This window comes from Bison bison, unplaced genomic scaffold (assembly GCF_000754665.1).
Source record: "Bison bison bison isolate TAMUID 2011002044 unplaced genomic scaffold, Bison_UMD1.0 scf7180017864034, whole genome shotgun sequence".
Taxonomy (NCBI): Eukaryota; Metazoa; Chordata; class Mammalia; order Artiodactyla; family Bovidae; genus Bison; species Bison bison.
The window spans coordinates 8,679,664-8,699,399 of record NW_011494606.1 but is presented as its reverse complement, the minus strand read 5'-3'; the positions used below and the strand labels follow the sequence as shown (position 1 = coordinate 8,699,399).

The following is a 19,736-nucleotide window of genomic DNA, read 5'->3' as shown; positions in this document are numbered from 1 at the left end:
CGAGGTGCTGGAAATGGTGAGGGAAGATGAGGTGGACTCGGCGGCGCTGGCGCTCTCGGCCGCGGAGCAGCCGCCAGCGGCCGCCGAACTGGAGTCCCCGGCCGAGGAGTGCAGCTGGGCCGGGCTCTTCTCCTTCCAGGATCTGCGCGCCGTGCACCAGCAGCTGTGCTCTGTGAACTCGCAGCTGGAGCCGTGCCTGCCGGTGTTTCCGGAGGAGCCGTCGGGCATGTGGACGGTGCTGTTCGGGGGCGCCCCGGAGATGTCCGAGCAGGAAATCGACACGCTGTGTTACCAGCTCCAGATTTACCTGGGCCACGGCCTGGACACCTGCGGCTGGAAGATCCTGTCCCAGGTACTGTTCACCGAGACCGACGACCCGGAGGAGTATTACGAAAGCCTGAGCGAGCTGCGGCAGAAGGGCTACGAAGAAGTGCTCCAGCGGGCCAGGAAGCGCATCCAGGAGGTAAGGACCCAGACTAGGCTCCACGCATCGCTTTTGGCTCCTCCACGCTGCCGCAGACTGGAGCTTCGGTCCAGGTTGTGCGCATTTGGGACACTTGTTTTCCTAGCTAAACAAGGGGACAGGAGGGGGTCCTGACCTTTCTTCCCCTTCATTCCTCTCAGAGGTGGGAAAAACCATGGCTTTCCTTAATTTGGCCTCTGAAGGAACTTGGGTAAACCTTTAGATTTACGCCTCCTACGTATAATGTAAGTTCTATAAAGTGCTCTGTTTACTGCTAAGTAATGGTAGTAAAATTAAAGCCACTCAGAAGAAAGACGTCCCATAAATATAAGCTAAATGAGTGATTCTCTTTGTCCCTAAAGTTCTTTCCAGCAATAATTGCCCGGATCATTAAACTTACTTTCCTGGTGTCACGTTCGTTTATTGAAAATGATTTGTCTTATGAAGTAAAATTGGTCCGTTTTTTGTCTCCAAATGTAATTTGGCAACTTTGGCAAATTTTAAATCATTTTCCTCCAGATGAGTGGCCTGTCCATGGACTTTTATACATACATTAGGAATATCTCAAGCCTTTAAGGAGGGCTCGTGTTTCACTTGTTTTAGGGAGGAAAAAGGTCTTGGGCAGGAATGTTTATTATACTTTTGGACTTGACTAAAAGTAGTGCAGGCGCTTATTTTCAAACGAATCCTTAAAATTCCAGGAAATAATGGGAAAAGGTCTGAATGGTTATACATAGGGAGCTCTACGATGTGTAGGATGTATAATTGGAGGTCATGTGTACTTAAGAGCCTCTGTCGGAAAACTACTAAAAAAAGTTTTATCGTTCTCAAAGCAATTATTTTTATTATTGGTACCAATTGAGGTTGGAGTTGGGTTGGGGAAATGCCTCTTTTTGTCGTGTTTATATTCTTTGACTGTGTTTACATACTACTGGAATCTTGTAGTATGTGCCGGGAAGCAGGAACCTCCTGATTTCTTCGTAGAATATTCTCTATTCGGGATTTAGGAAATAATTCTTCCTCACTTACTCCACAGTGCTTTCTTAAAACCTGGTGACTCCAGGTTTTCACTTCTTCCTGTTAGATTACTTGATGCTAAACATCACCCATCATGATGTGATCCCATAGTTCTAGAGATCTGTTTTTATTTCCATTTTTATCATCTTACTTCTGGAGTCTTTGTTCTATTAATACCTTAAATCATTTTTGGAAGGAAGTGACAAATCTTAAATGGTCATGTTCTCTTTAGAGTTTTCATGGTGACCTGTGTTTCCTTTAAACTGCAAGGACAAAGTTCGTGCTTCTTTTGCTTGTTCTACAGGTATATATTATTATTTTTTTCTTTTTACTGTTCTATTTTTTAATCCCTAAATGTTGAAGATATGTTTGGTTTTAATTTTTTTGATACTCAGAAAAAGTAATTATAGTTTTGTTTTGTTTTTTCCATTCAAATTGGGTCAAAAATGAGGACTGCTGAGAAATAGTTTTCTAGAACTCATGTACATTTTGTTAGAAAGATTATTTTTCCTAATTAAGGTTATATTGACTATATGTTTTATTCTTTTTAACAGGATATTTTAATTTTTTGTAGAGTTATTTTGGAGGAGGGGGAGCAACTCAATAAATGGGGTTTATTTTAAGTTCATTGAACATTAAATACATAAATTCTGGGTTCTTCACGTAGTTGACTGAATAGTATTTGAAAAATAGCTATCAGGAAAGGACAACAGATAGGTTCAATTATGATGCCCACCCTGATTTTTGCTGGTAGGCTATTTTGGAGGAAATTAGGCTCAGTAGGAGGAAAGGGTTGCATGATTAATCAGTGATGTCTACCATGAGTGTGACAGTGCGAGTGTATGGTATAACTGCCGTATATTTTTTCTACCCCATCTGCTTAAAATTTTGCCGATTGAATAGCTTGCAGCAACATTCTTTCAGGTAGAATCTTTCTAGAAGTTGTGTCATTTTTTGTTATCAGTTCTCTTGAGTTAGTAATTATGTCTAAATCAGTGTTGGTTTTTGTTTTTAATTCTCAGTCTCACAATTGTCGAATTAACCATAGGTTTTTTGAAGCTAAGTAATATGTGGTGAATCAGACATAGGTAATATGTGGTGAATCAGGTATGCGTTGCGCGATCCTTTGGTCGTGTTTTTTCCTTTTTAAATTTCTCTGAGTCTATTTTCCAGTTCTTTATCTACAGTCTTCCTTTTCCAATATATTTAAAGACCACACCAATTTGTGTTCAAAATGTCAGTAAATTGTTGAAGGAGAGGTTTGTTTTATTTACTTTTTTGATAGGACAGACTGTACAGTGAGATTGTAAACTTCTCAAGGTCACTGGCCTTGACAGTATCTTGGAATTCTCTTCTTTGCCACCCCTAGTTCAGGGCCATAAATCTTGTGAGCACTCTTAATAATAGTGAACAAAAGACACCAGTTTTTTTAAAAGATTTGGAAGAAGTGTTATTTTAATATAAAGTTGTAAGTAAATTTTTAAGTTGATAAATGTAAATTCCTCAAGGAACTCTGCTATTTATAAACTAGGAGAAAAATCTGTTTAAACTATAAAAACATAACCTCCTAAATAAGGAGTGGTTATCTGGGGTTGGTGAATTTCCTGTGAATTGAGAGGAGCTATTGATGGACTTTAATGGAATACCTAAAGTGGTGTGCAGAGTTTATATGCATAGGCATATTTGTAGTTTTGGAGAGAAAGACTGAAAGGTATTCTTCAAAAAGAGCCTTAAAATCACAATTATAAAGTATCTACTTCGTAAACTTAGGACATAACCTCTTTTGGAGTTTAGTTTTGGGACTATGTTTATGGTTTATATGGGGTTGTAAGAAGTACTCCTATATCTGTCTTGTGGAGTATTGAAGTATTTACTAAACCTTACATTTTCTGCCAAAAGTTTTTGTTAATAGTTCACAAATTTGGTCAACTGACTAGTTTGTAAGGAGGTACTTTATACAATACTAATGAAATTATTTTTAGATGAATTAAGAATTGTAGATTGTATACTACTTAGGCCTTTAATCTTGAGTAAAAATGAAATGTAAAATTTATTCCATGGTAGGCTTGTCTTGAACTTTAACAAGGATTTACTGTAAGTAGTGCTATTTATATAGCAAGCACTCAATCCCTGAATGAATCAAGTGCCATCAGGACCTCTTGGAATGGTTTCAACAGTAGCTTTGGTTGTTGGTTAAAAGTTGAGTATTGTATTACAAGCCATAGTATGGTTTACCCTTTGATGATTTGAAATAAAAGTTTCAGTATAAGGACAACTATTGAAATCATTGTGGTCCTTTAAATAGTAAACCTTAACTATGATGATAGAGTTGATTAAAATCTAAAAATCAGTGCTCACTTTGAAATTTATTATGTTTATAGAATTGCTCAATTCTAACTTTTCCAGTTGAAACCACTGAGAGAAGCATGTGTTTTCAAAAGTAGCCATGTAAGGCACACAGTAGACAGAGACTACCTTGTGTTTGGGGTCAGAAGGATGTGGGTTTAGGTGAGTGCTCATCATTTCTGTGACCTGTTTAGTTATTTAACCTCTTTAAAACAGAGAAATGGGGGAAATACTTAAAGGATTTCTGAAGATTTAAGACATTATGAAAAAGTGCCTAACAAAGTGTGTGGCGTCCAGAAAGTGTTGTTTCAAGGGAATGTAAATATTTATTGGCACTATTTTAGGTGTTGGGTACTTCACATTACCTATCTTCATCCTCAATACTATTTTTTGAGGCAAGTGATGTTTTACACCTATTTTACTGAAGGAGAAGTTGATTTGGCCAACTTTAACCAGTTTTTTTTGGGCTCCAAAATCACTGCAGATGGTGACTGCAACCATGAAATTAAAAGAGTCTTACTCCTTGGAAGGAAAGTTATGACCAACCTGGATACCATATTAAAAAGCAGAGACATTACTTTGCCAACAAAGGTCCTTCTAGTCAAGGCTGTGGTTTTCCCAGTGGTCATGTTTAGATGTGAGAGTTGGACTGTGAAGAAAGCTGAGCGCCGAAGAATTGATGCTTTTGAACTGTAGTGTTGGAGAAGACTCTTGAGAGTCCCTTGGACTGCAAGGAGATCTAACCAGTCCATTCTGAAGGAGATAAGTCCTGGGTGTTCTTTGGAAGGACTGATGCTAAAGCTGAAACTCCAATACTTTGGCCACCTCATGCGAAGAGTTGACTCATTGGAAAAGACCCTGATACTGGGAGGGATTGGGGGCAGGAGGAGAAGGGGACCACAGAGGATGAGATGGCTGGATGGCATCACCGACTCGAGGCACATGAGTCTGAGTAGACTCCAGGAGTTGGTGATGGACAGGGAGGCCTGGCGTGCTGCAATTCATGGGGTCGCAAAGAGTCGGACACGACTGAGCGACTGAACTGAACCAGCTAAGTAGTGACTAAACTCAGATTCAACTTCGATTTGTCCTCATCCAAACATATGCCTTTTCTGCATGTTTCTGCATGCCTTTTCTGCTTTTTTTCCATGATGACATTAGAAGGGATGTCAGTCTCCACTCCTGAGAATGGGAGCGTGGCATCAGTATTTTAAAATCTAATTGGTTCGGTAATGCGCTTTTAAGGTAATGCATTTGTTTTATTTCCAGTTAATCGTGACAGGCTGTAGGGCATAGTCCTCACGTTATGTTTTAGAAGCAGGTTGCCTAGGATGCCAGGATGGGTTTATGTTAGACCAGAGTGCCCAATCACTGTTTTCCTTTGTGTTTTAAAATGACTCGTCTATAAACAACTCCTGACTGGAGTTGTTCAGCAGAAGGTCAAGGAGCTCTGTGAAGATTGTTTACTTATCATTTCCCTCCTCCCATTTATGACTTTACTGATTTTCCCAGGAAAACTAAGATTAGCTGTAGAACTGGAGCACTGCTAAAATCCCAACTACAGACAGTCCTTGACTTAAGGTCATTCAGCTTTAAGATGATATGAGTGAGATACCCATTCAGTAGGAACTGGACTTCCTCTCCTGGGTTCCATACTCTTTTTTAACACTGGGCAGCGAGTGGTCACTCCCAGTCAGCCATGCGATCACAAGGGTAAACAACCATTCTGTGCTATACAACCCTTCTGTTGTCACGTCAGTACAGTATTAAAATCAAGCACTTGAGATATTCAGCACTTTATTATAAAGCAGACTTTGTTTTAGATGAGTTTTGCTCAAGTATAGAGTAACGTGAGTGTTCTGAGCATACTTAGGCTAGGCTAAGCTATAATGTTCAGTGGGTGAGGTATACTGAATACAGTTCTGACTTAGAGTATTTTCAACTTATGATGCGTTTATTGGGCAGTGACCCCAGTGCAAGTCAAGGAAGATCTGTTATACTTGCTGTATACTTGTTATATATATACATACATCTAATATGTCACTAGAGAAATGACAGTCTTTTAGGAGCCCTAGGATGCTAGTCTTTGGGCCAGTGAGCCACGACCCATGATTATGTATACGTAGTAGAAGCAGGCTGGGGAGGGACATAATGTACTCGGTTGCAGTGGAGAGAGAGCCGTTCCGCCTGGATAGTTACATAGTGCAAACTGCTCTTTTACTATAAAACACAGTTATGGGATAATGAAGCTAAATGAGTTTTGTGGGATTCCTGAAAATTATGATGAAAGACTTAAAAGCTGGAAGTGTTAAAATAATGACTTAGATATTTATCGTTTTCGTCAATCCTATGCCCTAATAAACTTTTGGCCATTTTTCATATAACTGGAAAAAAAAAAGATAGGTGTGGGAAAAAAGTTGAATATGTGCTTCTGTGTTAGTCTTTCTGTAAAACAGAAAAATGGAGGCTGGTGGCAGGATGGCAGCCTTCCCAATAAATAATTGATGTGGTGGTTTCTCTGCTTGCTATTTGACATCACATGATGCCTGGCCCACCAGATATTTCACAGACATGTTTCCTTCTTGCAAGAACAAGGCCAGCTTGGACAAATATAATACTTCTGTAACGTGAGTACAAGGGTGTGTGTGTGCATGTGTGTGTGCGTGCGTGTTGAAGGGAGAACGTGAGTGGGAGGTTTGGTTTGTCAAACATAACAGTTGTTATGGTTGAATTAGCAATCTTCATTCCCCAGATCTTCACATTTAACTTTAGTCTCACTGTTCTCCATTGCTGCTTTATTTGGCCTTTTATTGACTGTAGGGTATTGTTGGAAGTGGTACTTGAAAGCGCAGGGTGACTTTCCATTGATGTTTAGATTTATGTGTGCTTATTTTTTTTGTAATGGGAAATTTCCCTATGGCTCTTTTTATTACTCATTAACAGGCCAGCATTTGCTCCCTTTGAAGCTGCCCAGTTTCCTTAGCTGTCATAGGAGAAAAATTAAGTTTTAAGGGTAAAAGACAGGCAGTGAAGACTAAACAGTAGTTCTTGGTGCTAATTGCTTTTTGGTATAGGTGGTGAAGTTCATTTGGCTTTTCAGGCTTCTTACAGGGGACTGTTAATGCCAACTAAGCTTAACACAGAGTGTCTAAGTTATTAAAACTGTGTGGGGCAGAGAAGGATTCATTCAGCAAAAGGCTAGAAAATTTTGTGAGTTGTTTTTCCTAAATATCGGGAACTGCCTTTATCCTTGTCCTTGAATTTTAAATTTTAGTTATAATTAGGTATAATATGTAACTTCAAATTATAGTGATGCTTTTGTGTAATAGGCTGTGAAAGAAATATCAACCTTGTGGGCTAGACATTTTTAGAGAATGGTCTTAAGGAAAAAGGAAGTTCATTTAATGATTTGGGGTTTTATTGTAGCGTTTAAGATTATAGTGAGGGTGATGGCTTGGGACTTAGTTTATTCAACCAGTATTAGTGCATTCATATAATATAGCACAGGGAGAATACAGTGATAAACAGGAATGGTCGTTTTCCTCAAGAAAAATGTTTTAATTAAAATTGGTCACCAACTTGCTGCTGCTAACAATTAGTTGAGGCAGGGTATACTTTTAAAGGAATGTCTCACTACACTATCTTAATTAGTGCTTAGTGGGAAGAAAATTTACTGAACATGGCTCAGGAGAATCTGTGTTTTTGTCCTAGTCCTGATACTAGTGGCTTGACCTTATGCTGTCACTTACTCTATTTGGGCCTTAATTTCATGTTTGGAAAATGAAAATACACTGTTCTTTTCCTTAAGGATCCAGGGCAGTTTACAAGCACAGTATGGCAAGAGCTGGGACCTGGTCCACCTGTTTGATGTACTTGTCTCCAGGTTTGGGTTTCTCTGCATCAGGGTGACTAAGACATAGCACTTTTAATGATGCTAATAGTTTCTTTCAGTACAGCTCAGTTCCATTGCTCATTCGTGTCTGACTCTTTGCGACTCCATGGACTGCAGCACTCCAGGCCTCCCTGTCCATCATCAGCTCCTGGAGTTTACTCAAACACGTGTCCAATTGAGTCAGTGAATACCGTCCAACTATCTCATCCTCTGTCATCCCCTTCTCCTGCCGTCAGTCTTTCCCAGCATCAGGGTCTTTTCACAGGAGTCAGTTCTTCCATCAGGTGGCTGAAGTCCAAAGTTTTGGAGTTTCAGCTTCAGCATCAGTGAAGCTGAATGAATATTCAGCATCCAGTGAATATTCAGGACTGATCTCCTTCAGAATGGACTGGTTGGATCTCCTTGCAGTCCAAGGGACTCTCAAGTCTTCTCCAACACCACAGTTCAAAAACCATCAACTCTTTGCTGCTTAGCTTTCTTTATAGTCCAACTCTCACATCCATATATAACTACTGGAAAAACCATAGCTTTCACTAGAGGGACCTTTGTTGGCAATAATGTCTCTGCTTTTTAATATGCTGTCTAGTTTGGTCATAACTTTTCTTCCAAGGAGCAAGTGTCTTTTAATACCAAGGCTGCAGTCACCATCTGCAGTGATTTTGCAGCCCCCAAAGATAGTCTGTCACTGTTTCCATTGTTTCCCCATCTATTTGCGAACAAGTAATCTCTGGGAGTTGGTGATGGACAGGGAGACCTGGCGTGGTGTGATTCATGGGGTCACAAAGAGTTGGACACGACTGAGCGACTGAACTGAACTGAACTGAACTGAATGGGACTGGGTGCCATGATCTTAGTTTTCTGAATGTTGAGTTTTAAGCCAACTTTTCACTCCTCTTTGACTTTTTCATCAAGAGGCTCTTTAATTCTTCTTCACTTTCTGCCATAAGGGTGGTGTCATCTGCATATCTGAAGTTATTGATACTTTTCCCAGCAGTCTTGGTTCTATCTTGTGCTTCATCCAGCCTAGCATTTGTCATGATGTACTCTGCATTTAAGTTACATAAACAGGGTGAAAATATACAGCCTTGATGTACTCCTTTCCTTATTTGGAATCAGTCGTTGTTCCATGTCCAATTCTAACTGTTGCTTGTTGACCTGCATACAGATCTCTCAGGAGGCGGGTCAAGTGGTCTGGTATTCCCATCTCTTTCAGAATTTTCCACAGTTTATGGTGATCCACACAGTCAAAGGCTTTGGCATAGTCAATAAAGCAGAGTAGATGTTTTTCTGGAACTCTCTTGCTTTTTCGATGATCCAACGGATATTGGCAATTTGATCTCTGGTTCCTCTGCCTTTTCTAAAACCAGCTTGAACATCAGGAAGTTCACGGTTCACATATTGCTGAAGGTTGGCTTGGAGAATTTTGAGCATGACTTTACTAGCATGTGAGATGAGTGCAATTGTGCGGTCGTTTGAGCATTCTTTGGCATTGCCTTTCTCTGGGATTGGAATGAAAATTGACTTTTTCCAGTCCTGTGGCCACTGCTGAGTTTTCCAAATTTGCTGGCATGTTGAGTGCAGCACTTTCACAGCATCATCTTTCAGGATTTGAAATAGCTCCACTGGAATTCCATCACCTCCACTAGCTTTGTTCATAGTGATGCTTCCTAAGGCCCACTTGACTTCACATTCCAGGATGTCTGGCTCTAGGTGAGTGATCACACCATCATGATTATCTGGGCTGTGAAGATCTTTCTTGTTTTGAGTATTCTTGCCACCTCTTAATATCTTCTGCTTCTGTTAGGTCCATACCATTTCTGTCCTTTATTGAGCCCATCTTTGCATGAAATGTTCTCTTGATATCTCTAATTTTCTTGAAGAGACCTCTAGTCTTTTCCATTGTATTGTTTTTCTCTATTTTCTTGCATTGATCACTGAGGAAGGCTTTCTTACCTCTCTCTGCTGTTCTTTGGAACTCTGCATTCAACTGGGTATATCTTTCCTTTTCTCCTTTGCCTTTCAGTTCTCTTCTCAGCTATCTGTAAGGCCTCATCAGACAACCATTTTGCCTTTTTTCATTTCTTTTTCTTGGGGATGGTCTTGATCACTGCCTCCTTTACAATGTCAGGAACCCCTGTCCTTAGTTCATCAGGCACTCTGTCTATTAGATCTAATCTCTTGAATCTATTTGTCACTTCCACCGTATAATCGTAAGGGATTTGGTTTAGGTCATACCTGAATGGTCTAGTGGTTTTCCCTACTTTCTTCAGTTTAAGTCTGGAATGTGGCAATAAGGAGTTCATGATCTGAGCCATAGTTAGCTCCCGGTTTTGTTTTTGCTAACTGTATAGAGTCTCTTCATCTTTGGCTGCAAAGAATATAATCAATCTGATTTCCGTGTTGAGCATCTGGTGATGTCCGTGTGTAGAGTCTTCTCTTCTGTTGTTGGAAGAGGGTGTTTGCCATGACCAATGTGTTCTTTTGGCAAAACTCTCTTAGCCACCTTTGCATGAAATATTTCCTTGGTATCTCTAATTTTTTTGAAGAGATCTCTAGTCTTTCTAATTCTGTTGTTTTCCTCTATTTCTGTACTCCATTCTGTTTCCTTCATTCTGTACTCCAAGGCCAAATCTTCCTGTTACTCCAGGTATTTCTTGACTTCCTACTTTTGCATTCCAGTCCCCTATGATGAAAAGGACATCTTTTTTGGGTGTAAATTCTAGAAGATCTTGTACGTCTTCATAACCATTCAGCTTCAGCTTCTTCAGCATTACTGGTCAGGGCATAGACTTGGATTGCTGTGATATTGAATGGTTTGCCTTGGAAATAGAGATCATTCTGTCGTTTTTGAGATTGCATCCATGTACTGCATTTCGGACTTTCGTTTACTATGATGGCTACTCCATTTCTTCAAAGGGATCTTGCCCACAGTAGTAGATATAATGGTCATCTGAGTTAAAATCACCCATTCCAGTCCATTTTAGTTCGCTGATTCCTAAAATGTCGATGTTCACTCTTGCCATCTCCTGTTTGACCACTTCCAATTTGCCTTGATTCATGGACCTGACATTCCAGGTTCCTACGCAGTATTGCTCTTTACAGCATCGGACATTACTTCCATCACCAGTCACATCTACAACTCGGTGTTGTTTTTGCTTTGGCTCCGTCTCTTTACTTTTTCTTTCTTTAGGCTTTGAAAAAGGTCTAATTCGTTTTTTAGTACATGGGGGCATTAAAGGAGGCAGGAGTGGTGTTTCCGTTTTTTCTGTTTATTTTCTTTTCCTCACTTTGTTACCTGTCTTTAAGGTGGATTTTGATGTGAGTGCTTTTCCCTACAGACTTTATTATTAAAATTGCTTTCCCATCAGTGTTTTGATAACTTGCTAAAGTTACATTTACAAAACCAGTGTCTGATTACTACCTGAAAGTCTTTCTTCCCCTTCACCGTCCTATCTAGGTGGGTCTGTCACCTCTTTGCTGACTTTTTGTTGTTGTTTTCTTTACTGACTGTTAACAAGGTCATAACTGGAATGACCGATGTGTAGAGACTTGTGTGAGGCCCTAGTTTTTGATGATCACAGTGAGTGAAGTGAAAGTCACTCAGTTGTGTCTGACTTTTTGTGACCCCGTTGACTATACCTCACCAGGTTCCTCTGTCCATGGGATTCTCCAGGCAAGAATATTGGAGTGGGTTGCCATTCCTAGTGATCACAGTAGCTAACCTTTACTAAATGCTTTCTATGGGTTGGGCACTGTGCAGAGGTCTTTAAATACATTAACTCAACATGTTGATAGGAGTTAAGAGGTAGGGTTCAAGTGAGTTTGAGTCTTGGCTCCTCCACTTAATAGCTTTATGAATTTGGGCCCACTTAATTCTCTTAAATGCCTTAGCCTCCTCATCTGTAAAGTGAGGAGAATAATACTACTGCCTCATAGAGTGACTGAAAAGTAGCTTTTCTGTAAAGTACTTAGTGTCATTTACTCAATAAACACTTAATGTTAACTCTTGTTAGTATTAATCTTCATATCAACCTAAGAGGCAGGGATTTTACAATAGAGCAAACAGGTTCAAAGAAATTAGGTAAACTTGCCTAAGACAACATATGCATGTATGAAAACCAGGTTCAATTGCATACCTGATTCTAGCCAGTTTTCTTAACCACTGGACTCTCTTCATTCCTGTAGAAAGGGAATGAGGCTAACTGATAAACTTAGCCTTTGTCAAGTTGAAATACATGGTCAGTGTCTTCATCATTGGACAAAAATATTGCAACAGTGTCTGGCTGATGAGTGTTTCTGCAAAACCTTGGCTATGTATATATACTGTGTTGTCTATCATTGGAGAACATTGTAATCCCAAAGGAAGTGAATTTAAATTTGTACATGTATTATACATAAAACTTTAATGTGAGACAGAATGCATATGTCTCATACAGACTCATAAAAATAATTTTCCTGTAACCACAAGAAGAATAAATGTTATACTGATATTTAATCTATTACAAATTCTGTTCTGTATTAAGCTAGCTAAGGGTGACTTGGTTTAGATGGTATGATAATACTTTTAAGAAAGTTTATTTTCTCCTCTAAACATTTCCTAATACTTTTTCCTTCCACAGTAGTAATAGGGAATTTGGTGTATTATAAGGTAAGACCTGAAATCTACCTCCTTTCTCTTGCTGTTTATTACCATTTCAAACAAGTAGTGCATAACTTTGAATAGTTAATATTGAACTCCCTTTTCTGTCATAATTATACTAATTTTTCTGGCTACGCAGGGAAGGAGGGCAATTAAGTATGTTAACTCTCTTGATTTATTTTTAGTTGGAAATTCTCCCCCTGCCCCTTTTTTATTAAGTGTTGTGAATTTGGGTGTTGGACTTGCTAACTGAAAATGAAAGGTGGTGACAAGAGGGTTAGAGGGAGTTTGGGATTGACATGTACACACTGCTATATTTAAAATAGATAACAAACAGAGATCTACTGTTATAGCACAGGGATCTGTACTCAATACTGTGTAATGACCTAAATGGGGAAAGAATTTGAAAAAGAATAGACACATGTATTATGTCACTGAATCCCTTTGCTGTACACCTCAAACTGATAAAGCATAGTTAATTAACTATACTCCGGTATAAAATAATAAAAAGAAATGGAGGATTAAGAGAGAAGGGAGCAAGAATTACTTTAGCAATATCTAAACTTGAAAAACATGCATTACTTTAAGAAAAGGAAATTATGTGCCAGTTCACAGTGAAGCCTGTCAGAGTACTTGATTTTGTAAAGTGTTAATAAAAGATCTCTGGCTCCCTGGAGAGCCTTGGAGTTAGGTCTTGAGCAGGTTTTACTTTATATGTTGAGTCTTACGAGACCTAAGACTTGGGGGGAAAAGTATTTATTTATTTATTTTTATTGAGGTATAATTGATTTTCAATATTAGTTTCAGGTATATAAAAGGGATTCAAAATTTTTGTGTATTCAGATCAGATCAGATCAGATCAGTCGCTCAGTCGTTTCCAACTCTTTGCGACCCCATGAATCGCAGCACGCCAGGCCTCCCTGTCCATCATCAACTCCCGGAGTTCACCCAGACTCACGTCCATCGAGTCAGTGATGCCATCCAGCCATCTCATCCTCTGTCATCCCCTTCTCCTCCTGCCCCCAATCCCTCCCAGCATCAGAGTCTTTTCCAGTGAATCAACTCTTCTCATCAGGTGGCCAAAGTACTGGAGTTTCAGCTTTAGCATCATTCCTTCCAAAGAAATCCCAGGGCTGATCTCCTTCAGAATGGACTGGTTGGATCTCCTTGCGGTCCAAGGGACTCTCAAGAGTCTTCTCCAACACCACAGTTCAAAAGCATCAATTCTTCGGCGCTCAGCCTTCTTCACAGTCCAACTCTCACATCCATACATGACCACTGGAAAAACCATAGCCTTGACTAGACGGACCTTTGTTGGCAAAGTAATGTCTCTGCTTTTGAATATACTATCTAGGTTGGTCATAACTTTCCTTCCAAGGAGTAAGCGTCTTTTAATTTCATGGCTGCAGTCACCATCTGCAGTGATTTTGGAGCCCCCAAAAATAAAGTCTGCCACTGTTTCCACTGTTTCCCCATCTGTTTCCCATGAAGTGGTGGGTATATTCCATTAAAAGTTACTATAAAATATTGCCTATATTCCCTTCTTGCTGTACAGTATATCCTTGTAGCTTATTTATTTTATAGACAATAAATTTGTACTTTTTAATCCCCTTAATTCTATCTTGCCCATCCCCCTTTCCCTTTGCTCATCGGTAACCACTAGTTTGTTCTCTGTATATGTGAGTCTGTTTCGTTTTTGTTGTTGTTATGTTCATTCATGTATTTTTTAGACTCCGTATATAAATGAAATCATATATATTTGTCTTCTTCTCTGAGTCAAGCATATTATCCTCCAAGTCCATCCATGTTGTTGCAAATAGCAAAGTTTCATTTTTTTAAAGTGACTGAGTAGTATTCCATCGTATATGTATTTCATCATGTTTTCAGTCTTCCTAGACCCAGAAGATTGGTATCATTCAGGTAAGGGAAAGGTAGTAGACTGGTTATGCATAGCGACAAGTTGGGCAGTGGTTAACGGCTTGAGTTAGGCCGCAAGGATTCACGCTTTACCTCAACCTTTCACCAGCTCCCTAACTTTAGGCAGGTTACTGAGCCTGTGCCTCTGGTTCTTATTTCTGTAAGTGGCCGTAATAGTTATACCTGCATCACTGATTTGTAAATGCATACTGATTCAGAAATGTTAAATATCAATTTTAGAACTTTAGAACTATGGAATCATTTATGCATTAGTTTCTGCTTTCTCCTGTTGCTCCTACACCTACTTTAGTTTAATCTCACAATTTCATCCCTGGACTTACTTTAGCTCTCCCTCAATGTCTTCCTTGCAAAGTAGCCTTTGTAATACTTGCTCCCAAGCATTACTTTGCACATCTTCATACCCAACTCTTAGCTGTAATATACACACATCAAGCCAACCTCTTGTATTGCTAACCATTGTCCTGTAACAGAGCCCAAATCTTGGTCTTCAGTATCATCTGTTTTCTGGTTAACCCGCCAGTTAATCTCTTTCTTTTCTCTACATGAACCTTTAATTATTCTAGTCAAGCTCCTTTACACATTGTTCACTGAACTTACCGTACACCATGTATTGTATAATAGGAAGGACACCTTCCTCCCCTGCTCATGTTGTCCTTTTTTGGTTTAAGTTCCTTCTTTCCAGAGCCAGGTCAGGTGCCCCTCTTGAAGAAAGTCATTTATGACCACTTTCAGAAACCAGGACTTTCTGTCAGAAATCCAGAGATCAAAGACGCATTATATTACATATGGTTCACATCATTCATGACTGCTTTTCTGGTTTTTCTCTTTATGGATTCCCTCCTACCCCTTAAAATGCATTGTAAGGCCCAGGAGACAAAGGTGGGTTTGCTGTTATTCTTTTCTAATGCCTCAATTCCCCCGTGTTTCTGTACTCAGTGGATGTTTTTTGATATGTTATAAAGTTGGTTTCTGTATATGACATGTATACATGTACCTAACATTTTAATTAAAGGTACTTCCTCCCCAGAAGTAAAATGAAATTAAATTTGCCACTCATCTATGAAATAATCTGAAAACCAATTTTCAAAATAGTAGCCCTTTATACTTTCCAAAATTGGATTTCAGCATTAATAGTCCCTAATAAATAATCAGTGATTACCATAGTAATAAAAATGATTCAACACTTGTGCAAACCAAGAACAGAGTTGAGCAGTGTGCTCTGTGTGAAAATGTATGTGGTGTTGGTCCTTCCTTGTCATTGGGAAAACCAGTGCCCTAGGCCTGAGGGAAATGCCCAGGACCACAGATCCAGGTGGATTGCTGGGGCAGGCCTCCCTCTCCATCTTAGCACCTCATTGCTAGTTTTGCGTTACCCTTTTCCACAAGCAGATAATTATTTGCATGTCTTAATAATAATTTAAAGGAGTGTTCTACTTATTAGGCTAATGTGTTTAATTAATGCTGTATTATTTGTAGATTTTATGTTGCTTCTTAAATATTTTAATTTAAAAAATGAGGCACTCTTGGGTTTGACACATTAAAGTAGGAAGAAAGTTCTGAGACTCAGGGCAGGAGAGAGTTTAGCTTCTAAATTTTATACCCAGGACTTGACAAATTATCTGAGGGTCTTCAAGGATAGTGGCAGTCCTATCCCTTAGAGGAGGGAACAGCTACCCACTCCAGTATTCTGGTCTGGAGAATTCCATGGACAGAGGAGCCTGGCAGGCTACAGTCCATGCGGTTGCACAGAGTAAGACATGACTGAGTGACTTTCACTGTAATCCTGAAGTCAGAGAGCAGGCTCTATAGCTGATTGGCACCCTGCGGGAGGGGGACTCAGTTAAGCACAGGAGGTGCTTTCTTCCTTTCCCCTATATTTGTAACTTTTCACAGGGTTAAAAAGCCAAAGTTGAATAGGACTAAAGAAGGGAGTAAATGGCACAAGTTTATTTTGTACTTTCTCTGTTACAATGGTTATAGGGAGTCTTGAAAGAAATTTTTTAAAAGCTGTTGTCACTGACTCCTTTAAGAACCTGATGAAAGTTGTGGGGTCCTTGCCCTAGAGAAACTTTGCAATAAGCTGAGCTTTGTTTCAAATATCAGAGTAGGTTAGGAGCTTAGTTGTTATCAGAATTAGACTGGGGGAAACAAAAAAGGTGTCTGTTAGGGAAGCTGGAAGGAAGGGAAAAGAAGTGTTCTACCTATTAGGCTAATGTGTTTAATTAATGCTGTATACAGTTCTGCTTCGTTTCTTTTAAGTGACTCAATAGAGCAAAATGACATTCTAAATAAATTGCATGAGCGATGTGTCAGATTTTGAAACAAGTAATCAGTTTTTTACTTTCTAAGCCCTGTTCCTGTCTGCCCTCCTTTCCACTGCATCCTGTAATGAGTATCTCTGTTTTGTATTGGGTGCACTTGAGCCCTTCCAAAATCACCCTTTGTAGGCATGTTGTATTCTCATAGGTCCATCTGTATTCTGACTCAGTTTGTATCCGTCAGTGAATCTTCTCAAGTTTAGCAAACAGTATTCTCTCCATTTTAAATTCAGGCCTTCTCTATACATCTATCTCAGATATTCTTAATCCTAAGTAAGCTAACTCTGCAATTTCTTTCTACTCTTTTTGTGCATGTTATTTATAGCACCTTTTACATTTCACAATTAATAACCTGCAAATATCCACAGTTCAGTTTATTTAATCCCTGTATTTAGTCAGTTTTGGTTAGCAAAATAGAAAATTAAATGCGTTATTGTAACAGGTTGTGATTATCTTGTACAGTTGAAGTCTTTTATCATGGATTATAGGAAATGGTTTAGACTAAACAGTCTAATGCTTAGTAAGTTGCCTCTTTTGACATTTTAAAATTCATTTCCTTTAAGATTATTTTCAGATACTTACATTAAAATAAATTGCTGATTGAAGCTATAATTGGTTTTTAGGTAATCTAATGTTGGAAAAAAGTGAAACTTTATAGCTAAGAAGACAAATTAATAAATTAGCAGTGTTAGGTGAGACGCCTTGGGCTTCTCTGCAGGAGTATTAGTTGGTGCATAATAGCTTTGTAAAGTACCGCTCTGTTTGTTGATCAAAGGCATTTGGGAAATATCTAACTGTTAATATTTGAGTAGAATAACTGATTTTCTTGTGGTCGCATACCTGTGTAGAATCCGATTGTGATCTAATTAACAAGCGTATGGTGACGGTGTTTTTGTGTCGGTGCTGAATAGTATCTAAACTGTTTGGTGCCTTCATGTACTTTAGTGTCTGTAAGAAGAGCTCAGAGAAGCCCAGCATCTGAGGATTGTCTTACTGCTGAGTCCTCTCGTTCGATTGCTTGTAAATGGCTTGGAGAACTTTTATTATTGAAACATCTTTTTTAACAGTTCTGCTATTCCTAGGACTTGGTAGAAAAGTCAACGTAAGTGTTCTATTTTCAAGTGGAATAATAGAGAAGGGGCTTCTTTCAATGTACATTTTCTTGCAAGGAGAGAATTATTGCCTTTATTAAAACAATAAAAAGATTGTTTAGGGAATTCTCTGGTAGTCCAGTAGTCAGGACTCCGTGCTTTCTTTGCTGAGGGCCTGGGTTCAATCCCTGGTCAGGGAACTAAGATACCACAAGCTGTGAGGTGGGGCCAAAAAAAAGGATAGTTTATGACTCATTGTATAGTTAGCCACTGCTTTGTTGCTATTACACACTCATGTGACAACACTCCCCTCCCATTTTATTGTCCTGTCCTTCCTTAATCTGGTTATTTTATTTCAGATATGTTGCAGCCTTGGTGTTAAGCCTAGGAGCATCTTTGCCACTAATTAGAACTGATTTCTGGGACTTGAGAAGAGTGTTTTGATTAGAAATTGATTTTCACACTGCTGCTGTTACTTTCATAATCTTCCTTTTCAGCTGTAGCTTAAAATAGATGGTTTAACACATGACTTAGGTACTTTTGTAGGTGAGCAAAGGAAGAGAAGCATGTATCATTTTCATATTTCTCATACTTTAGCAAAAATTGTATGTGCAGTTTTAGATATTGTGGCAAAGGGTATAATTTAATTTTCCTCTTTTCATGTGTAAGCCAAGATACTTTCGGGGTGGAAAAGAAATAGGCTATAAGACTTTCCTTTTTAAAAAAAGTATATTTACTCCATAGATCATGATTGAAAGCTGGAGTATAAACCCAACTCCTTCCCTGATCTTCTCATCCCTTCAGAGGAGCCACCCGTAAGAGTTTCTTGTGTGACTTACAGATTCAGTTTCATGCATAAGGACACAGACAATACATAGAGATGTGTCCTATTTTCCACTTTTAAGCAACTCAGATGGTAGCATGTTATTAACATCTTAGTTTTCTTTTTCCTGTAACAGTTTCTTCTAATAGCTAAACAATGCTCCATTGAATGGATTTGGTTTGATATATAGGTTTTTTCCTGGTCTTTTGCTGTTGAAATAGTGTATCTTTTCTCACATGTGCATATGTATCTATAGGATAAAATTCTATAAGAGAAATTGCTGGGTCAAAGAGAAACATGTATTTTGCTTAAATTGCTTTCTGTAGAGGATGTATCAGTTCACACTATTTGAAACAAAAGAAGGTGGTTGCTGTTTGTTTCTGTTGGTGCAAAAGTGAGTGTGGTTTGGGACCCTGAATCGTGGATCGTTGTACCTCGGCTCAAGCACGTCTGTGTTCATTAGAACAGGAGCCATTGCAGTGAGCACGCTTCTGCCAATGAGAAATAAGTCTGTTTATTCCTATAGCCTAAAAATCCACGGTTTAGAATTCCATGAACTCTTGGAAAGCGTTTTCTGCATCCTGCTGGTTGTGGAAGCATTTTCCCTGCAAAAAGTTGTCGAGATGCTTGAAGAAGTGATCGTCGGTTGGTGAGAGGTCAGGTGAATATGGCAAATGAGGCAAAACGTTGTAGCCCAGTTTGTTCAACTTTTGAAGTGTTGGTTGTGTGACGTGTGGTTGGGCGTTGTTGCAGAGAAGAATTGGGCCCTATCTGTTGACCAACGTTGGGTTTAGGCAAGGCAGTTTGGGGTGCATCTCATCGATTTGCTTACCATACTTCTCAGATGTAATGGTTTTGCCAGGATTCAGAAAGCTGTAGTGGATCAGACAGGCAGCAGACCACCAGTGACCATGACCCTTCTTTGGGTACATGTTTGGCTTTGGAAAGTGCTTTGGTGCTTCTTTTCAGTCCCACCACTGAGCTGGTCATCACACTTGTCGTATACAGTCCACTTTTCGTCTCATGTCACAATCCGATTGAGAAATGATTCATTGTTGTCGCATAGAATAACAGAAGACTGTTTTACATACAGTAATGTATAGGTTTCAGTGCTATTCTGTCAGATCATCCCACCCGTGCCTTCTCCCACAGAATCCAAAAGTCTGTTCATTATGTCGGTGTCTCCTTTGCTGCCCTGAATGTAGGATC

At 39.3% G+C, this 19,736-nt stretch overlaps 1 protein-coding gene across 1 annotated transcript in view; it reads left to right on the top strand.

Annotated features, from left to right (window-relative positions):
- Positions 1 to 19,736, top strand: part of JMY (junction mediating and regulatory protein, p53 cofactor) — a 77,853-nt gene that overhangs the window by 1,392 nt on the left and 56,725 nt on the right. Inside the window, exon 2 of the mRNA XM_010834613.1 lies at positions 5 to 463. Within this exon, the coding sequence (XP_010832915.1) occupies positions 5 to 463 (459 nt within the window). The remainder of the gene's footprint in view (positions 1 to 4; positions 464 to 19,736) is intronic.